At 36.3% G+C, this 12,218-nt stretch overlaps 1 protein-coding gene across 1 annotated transcript in view; it reads right to left on the bottom strand.

The window, feature by feature from the left end:
* The window catches only part of KIF27 (kinesin family member 27), a 77,945-nt gene that overhangs the window by 13,172 nt on the left and 52,555 nt on the right, over positions 1-12,218 (bottom strand). Inside the window, exons 11-13 of the mRNA XM_017508526.2 lie at positions 10,929-11,105; positions 6,396-6,611; positions 1,212-1,418 (exon numbers count right to left, since the gene is read on the bottom strand). Of these exons, the coding sequence (XP_017364015.1) occupies positions 1,212-1,418; positions 6,396-6,611; positions 10,929-11,105 (600 nt within the window). The remainder of the gene's footprint in view (positions 1-1,211; positions 1,419-6,395; positions 6,612-10,928; positions 11,106-12,218) is intronic.

Genomic DNA, 12,218 nt, shown 5'->3' with positions numbered 1-12,218 from the left:
AAAAAAAAAAAAAAAAAAAGAACAGCATAAAACAGTTATCTGTATCAAAGCACTCCACCATCTTTCTACCCTCCAAACATGCAATAGGATGCACTGTCATCAATAACAGTAGCTTACTGTTGATGATTATCCAAGAGAAGGCTGTGCATAACATTTGCATTTCATCCTTATTTCACAGAATTATAATTTTATTTAACTTTTTTTGAGACAGGCTCTTGCTCTGTTGTCCCAGGCTGGAGTGCAGTAGTGATCATACAAACTCAAACTCCTGGGCTCAGGTGATCCTACTGCCTCAGCCTCCCAAATATCTGGGACTAAAGGTATATGCTGCCACACCTGGCTAATTTTGCTATTTTCTGTAGAGACAAGATCTCAAATTTCTGGGCTCATGTGATTCTTCTGATTCAGCCTCCCAAAGTGCTGGGATTACAGGCATGAGCCACTGTACCTGGCCTTAGGACTTTATTTTAAAATATCAATGTTTTATTTTTCACTAATTATCTGATATTCCCATAAACTGAATGTACTCTTCAGAGAAAAGAGTTATCTCATTGTTTAACACTTCATAATATATATCTTAAGTGGAAAAGACATTAGAGAAAAGATGGATATAGTTCTCAATGCTATGAGACTTGAGACATCTGTGGATCAATAAATTGTCTAATCTGTAAAAAATACAATATTTTAATTGATTTAAGCACATTCAGGTTAATAAAATCTATTACTATCTTTGCCACTGATACACTACTTCATCTTCTACTACTTTCAACTTATACATTATGAGAAAGTATAGATTCCCCTGCCCTAGAGCAATGAAGGAAAGGGAATCACAGCTTGGCGGGTGGGGTGGGGGGCTGAGGGGGACTTGATTTTTCATGTGTGCTGGGTAGCAACATCCAAATCTAGAAAACATCCAAGAAATAATAAGGAATATAACAAATTATTTGGTTTTAAAAACTTTCTAAAAAGACCTTCTTTTGAAAGGCCCTCCAACTTTAAGAACATCACAAAGTTGGGCCTACATATTTAGATAATCACAAAGCTTTCAGGTGACAACAGTTAGTTCTATAAAGAGAAATCATGCTTAAATTTGTAGTTACACCATCAAATCTTTGAGCCTTCAATTTCTTTAAAAATTCAAAATAAATATAAGTATGTAAGAATCTTGACCCATCTTTACAAGAAAAATATTCTGACCCTCAAAAACAAACCTTATTGAAATATCTGAAAAGAATAGCTCTAATCTCAACAGGACTCAGGCAAGCTAGTTTTCCCAAGACGTTTGCTTCACTATGAGAGAGGTTATGGAATGATACTCTAAGTGAGTTCTGGCGACTCTGTATATTTTCATTCTTGTATTCAATTGCAGCTTCCAAAGCTTCAATCCCTTCTTCAAGTTGGAAAAGAAGATGTTCTTCCTAGATATAACAGAAATCACTCATTTTAAATGAAATAGTGTAACTTTAACTTTGTCATATATTCAGATCCTACTAAACTATTTTAGTCTAATGGACATTACCACTCTTTTACTAAATTTTAAGAAAATGTTTTTTGAGTGCTTGCTATGCCACATAATACAGTGTGTGTATAAACACACACACAAACATATTAATATAATCATTAAGCCCTCACAATAAACCTGGTGGAATAAAATGGAAAAGACAGAAGTTTAGGTGAGTTCTGAAATGTTCCAAGGTCACACAACAACTGCTGATCATCTAATCCAAGGAATAAACTTGAACAAAGCCTAAGTCCACAGGATTAGCAGTATTGTCATATATCAACTCCATAACCCCTTAAGTCCCTATTATGTGTATTTCCACTAGTGAGATCTAGAGACTCACTGTTGTCCCTTCAATGATCTATGAAAACAATACACTGCTTCGAGGTATAGTTATTAAGAACTAGTAATTTAAAAAGCACAATATGGCATTAAAAAAGTAGGATGTAAGTATGTGAAATATTTCATAAGATTCCTATGAAATGTTATTAGAAGGAAAAGGTAGATGTTAAAAATAGGGGCAACACAGTATTTTTTCAAATACTAGAGAAGATTGATGAATCTGTCAGACAACCTGTAATTTCTTTTCTTTTCTTTTTTTTTGAGACAGGGTCTTGCTATGTTGCCCAGGCTGAACTCAAACTCTTGGCTCAAGCAATTCTCCTTCTTTGCCCTCCCGAGTAGCTGGGACTACAGGGACATGCCACCATGCCCAGATCTTCCAGTTCTTTGAACTATCTAAATACATGTTATTTTGGTGATACAAAACTCTGGTAAGGAATTACTTCAGATTGGTGAGATTTGGATATATGTTTCTGTATACCTATAACTATTGTGATGGCCACCTCAGTAAGTTCCTGTGGCAGACTGTCTTGTCCATATGTACACCCTTACTGCCTAGCACAGTACCTATCACATAGTTTGAACTCAATAAATATCCGTTCACTTAATGAAGAAAGAGGAGAAAAAATAACTTCATGTGTCCTTGGCTACAGGACCCATGTTATTTCTCTCAAATCCTCCCCCTAACATCCCAAAGGAAAATAATGTGAATATTTCTTTTTTTGTTTTTTTCTGAGACAGGATTTCACTCACTCTGTCAGACAGGCCGCAGTGCAGTGGTGCAATCTCAGCTCACTACAACCTCTGCCTCCTGTGTTCAAGCAATTCTCCTTCCTCAGCCTCCCAAGTAGCTGGGGTTACAGATGCACACCACCACGCCCAGCTAATTTTTGTATTTTTAGTAAAGACAGGGTTTCATCATGTTGGCTAGGCTGGTCTTAAACTCCTGACTTCAGGTGTGATCTGCCCACTCGGCCTCCCAAGGTGCTGGGATTATAGGAGTAAGCTACCATGCCCAGCCAATAGTGTGAATATTTCTGATCTACCTAAAGAAAAATGATCAACAGCCATTCTATTTCTCTGTGCAATCATTAACCATATGGAATTTGATGGTTTGATAATTGCCTCATAAGGAATAAAATAATATTCACCTTTTCAAGAAAAAAAAACCCTTAAATACTAAAATGTACTTCGCTGAATAAGAGGAGCCACAAATAAAAGTGAATTTTCCAATATAGAGTGAGTCCTTACTTATCATCAATAGGTTCTTAGAAACTGTGACTTTAAGAGAATATATAAGGGAAATTTTTTTTCTTATTAACTTTATAACAAAAGCAACTATGTTGAAGGAAAACAATGTAATTTGAGGACCTGATATACATGGTGTCTCTTGAAGTCCCAATTTCCAAGAACCTATCCACAATGTTCAGTGAGTACTTTACTGTACTTGACTTTTCAATTCATACTGTGATTATATTTTATCAAAAACAAATGTGAAGAGTTTGCCTTTATACATGGTTGAGGATAATTTAGTATAAATTTAGTTTCTATGGTTTTGGATCTAAGTTAATGAAGTACTGAGATAATATAAGGTCATATGAACATAGAAACCCGAGGACAGCCCACTCCAGTGAGGCTGCAGCGGATCCATGTTTGTCGTTCCCTCTAACTCAGCAATAGGAGTAAGTTGACAAGATATGTGGCAATGGGAAACTATCCTGGGATAAAAACTTTGCCACAACACAAACCACAGGTTATCAAGCGGTGACTCTGCTTTATGATAGAGCACTGCTTTTTAACTTTAATATGTACATAGGAGCTTGCTAGAATTCAGATTCTGATCCAGCAGATCCAAGTGGGGCTTGAGGATCCACATTTCTAACAAGCTCCCAAGTGATGCTGTTGCTGCTGGTCCAGAGACCAAGTAAAATAAAACAAATAACTAATAACAACTTTGAAGCAAGCACTGTGTATATGTATATTTCTCTATAAATTGTATGTTCTCAGCTGGGTGTGGTGGCTCACGCCTGTAATCCCAGTACTTTGGGAGGCTGAGGCAAGTAGATCACTTGAGGTCAGGAGTTCAAGACCAGCCTGACCAACATGGCGAAACCTCGTGTCTACTAAAAATATAAAAATTAGCTGGACATGGTGGTGCATATCTGTAATCCCAGCTACTCTGGAGGCTGAGGCAGGAGAATTGCCTGAACCCAGGACGTGGAGGTTGCAGTAAGCCAAGACTGCACCACTGTACTCCAGCCTGGGTGACAGAACAAGACTCCGTCTCAATAAAAAAAAATATGTGTGTGTGTGTGCATATATACATATATGTTCTCATCATAAAATGTAGAATTGAAAGCTTAAAAGATTAGATAAACATAATAGTTCTTATATTTTCCTCCCCATTACTAAGCAAACTACTCTATATTATTAGAAAACTGAGGTTCAAGTATTCTTTAATTTTAGTTCTAGATTTTACCAAAAAAGGGAAAAAAAAAAAAAAAACAGTGTGACTTGTCTGTAGTAAATTGTTGGGTAATCTTCTATTAGTGTAGTGATCTAAAATCTTTCTATCAAAATCCTTAAAGTAATAAAATTAGGAAAAATATTTTAATTTACTGTGGAAAGAGAAAATAATCCTAAGCAAGTTTAAAGACATTAAGACAGCAAACCATTCCATCTAGATTTTATTGATATCTTGTGTCACAACAGAATCTTATGTTCTTGATCATCTGCTAGTCACAGATCTATTTGGGAAAATTAATCTTGGCTTTAAAATTGTGATAAGAGCAGAGCCTCACTTGAGAGCTACACTAAGAAGAACCAACCATGTGGAAGAAAGGGGCATAGAAGCTCATGTGACTTTAGAACTCCACCAATTGTAGAAGGCTCATCATTCCCTCAAACCCCAGTCCAGAATAGCTGCAAAATAGGTATCATGCACCGTACTATATTTTCACCACAAATCTGTAAATAATGTTTTTAGTTACAGGATCCCACATGAAACAGACACCTAAATGTTTCTTGATATTAATGGAATTCTACCCTACTGCAAACATAATTTGTTAATTCCCATCTCTGTGCCTTATTTAATGATGTTCTATCTAAAATGGACTTCTTTCTTATATCTGCCAGTACATATATTTTTCATAATTCAGCTCAAGATTCTGATCCACTGAGGCTGCCTTGATGAATCTTCCCCCAAAAGATCACTTCATTGCTTTGAATAAATAATGTAAGAAGTATAGCTGTAATACATTATCCACAATTTGATTTTCAATGTCCTTCAGAATTTAGACTTTTCTGATATTTCTGTTTTCCCAAATAGGGTATGAATTTCTCAAGAGAAACATAATACTTTTTTTTTTTTTTTTTGCTTCTTCATAGAGCTTAGTAATAGTCACGGGCAGGCAGAATTCCTTAAATATTTGAATTCTGATATATCTTAAGCTATCATATCTTAAAATCAATAAGCCTGGGGCTCCAATTTAACACGCTGGGAGGACAGCCTGGGGCTCCAATTTAACACGCTGGGAGGACAGCCTGGCTTTCTGATCCTCTGCACAGCCACCCAGCTTAAGTTATAAAACAGGGCAGTAGAGGTCCTATAATGTTCCTTTCAACTGCCACTTAGCCCCCAATCAAGGGATTTGTAAATCAATCCTTTCATCAATTCAATGAGCAACAATCTAATGTTATCCTTCCTCCTATTTCTTAATGAGCCCCCTAAACTTCCTCTCATTTGCTCCAAACTAAAACACTACAAGATTCACCAATGTGTGTGATTCTCAGCTATTCACCTTCTCTTAGCAATTTTCCCTTGCTTTGGTGATGATAAGACATCAACAACAAATATTTGCAGAGAAAGTTCAAGTCCAAAAATTCATCTTTGTCTGACGAAGTAAGGTACAGGTACCACTGCCAACTGATTTAAAATTCTGAAAAAAGACAAAGTCTGGGGCAATTTGACAGCCCGTAAATGAATCATCTTTTACATAGTTTTAAAAAATAAAGGTGAAAGGAGCCATATACTTCCTAAATAAAAACTGTAACTAAAAGGTATTTTGCTGGGATTAGAATTTTATGCATCTATTTGGCTGGACATAGTATGGACATTGGGCCTTCTCAACCAAGGTTTCATGGAAAGAATTAACCTCTAATTCCTTAAGCATCTGTTGTATGTAATAAATTACCTAGTATTATTCAAGAAATTGTGAGAAAAGTCACGTGCCCTCCAGTAGAGTCCCTCAAATGACTTTCTGTGTTCCCAGCTAAGGAGGCAAATATACTTAAGGAAAATAAGAGTTTCCAAATGCCTGGCAATGCCAGGAAGGGGCCATGTCCAGGGACCACTATGTAAGGATATCTCAGTCTCTAGTCAAGCATGGTTTGTGGTCCAAATAAGCGCCAAGTGAACTCACTACATCTGACAAAATCTCATGGAACCCAGTTTACCAAATGTATCATATTTATGATTATGTGAAAAAGACTGAGGAAATCACTCAAGTGATCCATCATACAGCACCTCCAGTTCCAAAGAATACTGACTTACTTCAGGTGACAGCACTCTACCATTCTTAAGTTTTTCATCCACAGTGTGTCTTCGTTTCTGGAGCTGATCTTTTTCTTTCTGGAGGGCTTCCACTTGTTCTGAAATCTTTATTTTCTCCTCAGCTGTGCTGCTCTGAAGCTGCACATTCTTTTCAGACAATTCTTGTTCCAGTAAGTTCAGGCGAGTTGATATTTTCAAACTATCTGTGTTTAAGGCCTAAAAGATACAACCCACCGGACATCCCAAAAACAGTTACTAGAAATCTAGACTGCATAAAAATTAGCAAAAACATAGAGAAAATTGCTAAATATATTTTTAGTTTTTACATTATTGTTTGCTCCCATGGATCTTTTTGAGGGACAGGGGTGTTCATTTTTCTTTTTTTGTTTTTGAGATGGAGTCTTGCTCTGTTGGCACGACCTCGGCTCACTGCAACCTCTGCTTCCCAGGTTCAAGGGATTCTTCTGCCTCAGCCCCCCAAGTACCTGGGATTACAGGCGCCCGCCACCTGGCTAATTTTTTGTATTTTTAGTAGAGATGGGGTTTTACCATGTTGGCCATGCTGGTCTCCAATTCCTGATCTTGGATGATTCACCCGCCTTGGCCCCCAAAGTGCTGGAATTATAGGCGTAAGCCACCACGCCCAGCCAGGGTATTCATTTTCTAAAATCTTAAGTTGAATGCCTTTTTAAAAAAATGTCTATTTAAACTCTGAGTTTACTACCAAGAATTTCCTTGACTAGGTTTTCAGAGGCAGTATTTTTCTTTTTATTATTTTCTAAATTGAACTTTTCTTTCTTGGCTTACATTCTACATTGTAGAATTATGTTACAATTTCCTAGGGGTTGAGATTTGGTGTGTTAAAACATATGATTGGTTGGCTTAAACATATAATTTGTTTTTGCTCTTATTTCATTCTGATGAGAAAATATGGCCAGATTTATGGAGATGTTCATTGTGGTCAAATTTCAGGTAATTTGTAAAATATTTTTCATAGTAATTATTTGTATATACTACCATAAGGTTTATTATGTAAACACATACTTTCATAAGGTTTATAATTTTAAAAACGCATTCCCTTCTCCCAAGCTTTTAACTGAATCCTACTCCCAGACAGCCACCTTCAACCTTTTCAATTGGTTCTTCCAGTGTTTGTGGCATGTTTCTAAATGGCCCTGTCAATTTTAGACATTGTCTATTGACTATGTATTATGAGAGATAAAGATTTAGCACCCCTATACCTACTCTACTTCTCCATTCTCCCAATATGTTATGTTTCAGATTTTAGTTAAAAAAAAACAAACTGTGATTTTATTCTTCATAGGTGAATGATCTAGTGTGAAATGATCATGCTTCTGTTTTGATACAACTTTTTATGGCACCTTCTAGCTAATTCTTCTCCAACAGAACTACAAAATTCCTCTCAACAATTTTTCGTTTGATCAAACTTAATCAGGAATTCTTTTCAATCTATTATTTTCTGGAAACATTTTGCCTGAAGCATTCATCCTCCCGCTCCACATTGGACCAGTTGTCCAATGTGGACAATATCCTGAGAATTTCCATGTTGGAGCACATTTTCAGAACACTGAGTCTTCCTTTTTCATAGTTTGTGCCCTTATTTTTGTGGAGCACATTCTCTAGTAGTTTCCTTGGATTTGATGGGATATACAAATTTTTTAACCTAAAAATGACCTTATTCTAGCTTCACATTTGATTGAGAGTTTGGCTAAGAAGAAAATTATTTTATTAGATATAATTTTCCTCAGGAGTTTGAAGACTGCTTCAGATCTTTAAACTTCTAATGAGGAAAGCTGAGAAGTCCAATGCCATTCTGATTCTTGAGATTTACAAGTAGGTTTTTTTTGTCTAGAAGCTTTCAGGACCTTCTTTTTTTCTTAGTCAGTGTATGCAAATCTTCGCAATGGTATGTTTTAGGTACTCATTTTGCTGGCCTACTTCAGTCTAGAGCTTCACATTACTAGTGTTAATTTTTTTTTTTTTTTTTTTGGAGACAGAGTCTTACTCTGTCACCCTCGCTAGAGTACAGTGGTGAGATCTTCACTCACTGAGACCTCCGCCTCCCCAGTTCAAGCGATTCTCCTGCCTCAGCCTCCCAACTACCTAGGACTAGAGGTGTGCACCAACACGCCCAGCTAACTTTTGTATTTTTAGTAGAGACAGGGTTTCACCATGTTGGCTAGGATGGTCTTGATTCCTTGACTTTGTAATCCACCTGCCTCAGCCTCCCAAAGCACTAGGATTACAGGTGTGAACCACCGTGCCTAGCCAAGAAAATTTTTTATATGATGTCTTTGATGATATTCTCTCTTCTGTTTTCTCTGTTGTATCTTTCTGGAATTCCCATTACTTGGATCTTGGGCTTCCCAGATTTATCTGCCAATTAAAAATTTTTTTCTCCTACTTTCTATTAACTTATATTTTTACTTACTTTTTGGGATATTTCCTCAATTTTATCCTCTGACTCCTTTTTTTTTGAGATAGAGTTTTGCTCTTGTTGCCCTGGCTGGAGTGCAATGGCAGTCTCAGCTCACTGCAACCTCTGCCTCTGAGGTTCAAGCGATTCTTCTGCCTTTGCATCCCAAGTACCTGCGATTACAGGTGCCCACAACCACACCTGGCTAATTTTTGTATTTCTAAAGGAGATGGGGTTTCACCATGTTGGTCAGGCTGATGTCAAACTACTGACCTCTGGTGATCCCCCGACCTTGGCCTCCCAAAGTGCTAGGATTATAGGCGTGAGCCACTGTGCCCATCCTATCCTCCAACTCTTTTAATTTCAAAGAGTTATTTCATGTTTTTAACAACTTGTAGTTCTTTATAGTCATCTTTTAGCACATTGATGATATTAAGATTTCTGTGAAGTCTTTTCAGCTTCTTGCTCTAATGTCTGAGTTCATTTTTTTCCTTTTGTTTTGTTCTCTGTCTTTAATAGTGGCATTCCTGAAATGTCCATACTATTTCAGAGTCAGGTAAGAAAAGCTGATAAGATCTGTGATGATAGCATATTTGAGGGCCACTTAGTTGGGGGCTCCCAAATTTAAGTGTTTTTATGTCTTTTTAGATGTTTCAGAAAATATGCCAGTTTATACTTCTAGGAAGTATAAATCTGGCTGCCAGTGTTTTTGGATCTAAGCAGAGATTAGGAAAGAGATGTTTCACAATTCATGTACAGACTTGCATTCATTCCCTATTTGGAGTTTTTTGACGTACCACAAACTTTGCTGTGCCTGGTTCAATCTTCAGAAAATAAATCGGTCACAGAATGAGAAAAAATAGTTTCCTGACTATGTCATTTTCATTTTTATGCTACTCCTGCCTTCTGAAAATTTTGGTTCCTTAATTTCTGAGTCTTTTTGATGTTCTATGTGAATTACATCTCTCTAAAGCTGTTATTTTTTAAAAACGAAAACACCTAAAGCATTCCTAAAATGCCCATCACATTTCAGAGTCAGGTATTAAAAGGCTGATAAGATGTGTGGTGATAGCATATATATAGGATCTTGGCCTAGCTCTCATTTTTATCTCTCTAGGTTCTTGGATTGCAGCATCTTCTGTTCTGCTAAGTTAATAACCTCTCATCTATTTGCTTTCTATCTTTTCCTTCTTTGTAATCTTTTCTTCTCTGTTATCTCCTCTACTGTCTTTTCCCCTTTATGGCTTTTCAAAAAATGTAAAAGCTTTAAGGAGATATGATCTACATACCATACAATTCACCAGTTCAAAGTATATAATTCAGTGGTTTTAGTATATTCGCAGTTAAGCAACCATCACCACAATCAATTTTACATTTTTATCACCCCCTCAAAAAAAGAAACCCCACACCTATTAGTATGCTTTCTATTTCCTCCCCAATCCCCCACCAACCCTAGATAACCACTATTCTACTTTTTGTTTCTGAATAGAAATGGAATTGCCTATTCTGGACACTTGATATAAATGGTGTTATACAAAGGTGTTTTTTTTTTTTTGTGATTGGATTTTTTCACTTAGCATAGGTTTTCAAGGTTCATCCATGTTATTGTATATATCAGTACTTAATTTCTTTCTATTGTCAAATAATATGCTATTGTATGGATAATCACAGTTTGTTTATCCATTCATCACTTGATGAACATTTGTGTTGTTTTCAGTTTTTAGCTATTATGAATAATGTTACTATGAACGTTCACGTTCAAGTTTTTGTTTGCTTTCATTTCTCATGGAGACATACATATAGAAACCTCTGTCTAGGAGTGGGATTACTGGGTCACATAGTGTATCTCTCTCTCTCTCTTTCTCTCTCTAGGAGTGGGATCACTGGGTCACAAAGTTTAGCCTTTTGAGGAATTACAAGATGGTTATCCAAAGCAATTATACCATTTTCCAATTTCACAAGCAGTGTATGAAGGTCCCAGTTTCTCCACCTCTTCCCCCACATTTCTTATTATCTGTTTTTCTGATTATAGCCATCCTAGTGGGGAGTGGGGAGTGGTTTACAACCAGAATCAAGTAGCATGTTAAACAGAATACCTGACTAGATCTCAATTTCTTATTTTCCAGGTGACTTTTCTCCTGTAACAGGGCCTCCTTCTTAGAAACTATGGCCTCTCGTTTCTTTAAGTCTTCTTCCAGCTCCTCTAATTCTTGGCGTTGGTTCAGAACTTTCTCTACTTCTTCATCTAACCATTTCTTTTGCTCATCCAATTTCTACATTAAAATTCAAAAAAAAAGTTACTTGCTTTTCCTTCTGCCATAAAAATTACATAATAACAACATAATTTCAGATTGGCTGAAATCTCTTTAACGAACATTTAAAAACTATCACTCAGAGTACTCATGTTCCCGTCTGAAATCCTAAAGATATCAGTGGTTCTAGTCAAGATGTAGCTAGGTTGTTTTATAAAGAATTAAAATTTACTCCCCAGATATGTTAAACAGTCTGGGATTTTTTAGCCTGACAAAGAAAGGGCTGATAATTTTCTATGCCTATAATAAGAACATGTTGGGAGTCTTTTCTCTATTATAGTAGTGCATAAGTGGTGCATACTTCCATCATAAGCACTTACACTAGTGGTTGCTCTACTATCTATCTCCCCAACTTGAGCTCCTTGATTGATTGCAGGGACTATAGTTTTTACCTGTCTATCCACATGCCTGGTATATTCCCTGGCCCACAGCAGGCATTCAATAAAATGTTAAATGAATGACTGAATGAATGCCTGATTCAGTCAATCAATGAAGTGAATAAATGAATACATACAGTGAAAGACAGAATATGGAGCATGGAAGGAAACCCAATTTGCATTGTAGCTTGTCAACTTCAAATAATTATTAAAAAAAAACAAAACAAAACAAAACAAAAAAACTGCTGAAAAGATCTCCAAAATAAACATCTTCGTACTCTCTTGAATTAAAGATACATAGAAACAAGTACAAACATAAATATAGATGGAATATGACTGTTGAAAAGGAACTCTACCAAATGGACACAGTAATGAAGCACTGCCACCAAAACAACAAATATAGGAAAAGAAAACAATATAGTATTGTTTCCTAGTCCTTCATGAACCTTATAGGAAGGGTTCCTAGAAATCTGTAATACAATGACACAGTGAAGACATATGAGAAAAAGAGAGCAAAATGGCCAAGACAAAGAAGATGCATAGCTCTTCAGTCTTCCAATAATACCAAGATATTAATAGTATGATCTTTTAAGCACTATCATGTCCAGGTAACACTGGAGCCTAATTATAGTAGCTCTACAATTACTAGGAGCAGAAAGAACAACTATAAAAATGTTAGTTTTGTTATATCCTTAGA

Source organism: Cebus imitator, unplaced genomic scaffold (assembly GCF_001604975.1).
Source record: "Cebus imitator isolate Cc_AM_T3 unplaced genomic scaffold, Cebus_imitator-1.0 Scaffold394, whole genome shotgun sequence".
Classification (NCBI taxonomy): domain Eukaryota; kingdom Metazoa; phylum Chordata; class Mammalia; order Primates; family Cebidae; genus Cebus; species Cebus imitator.
This window is presented reverse-complemented; position numbering and strand designations above follow the sequence as displayed.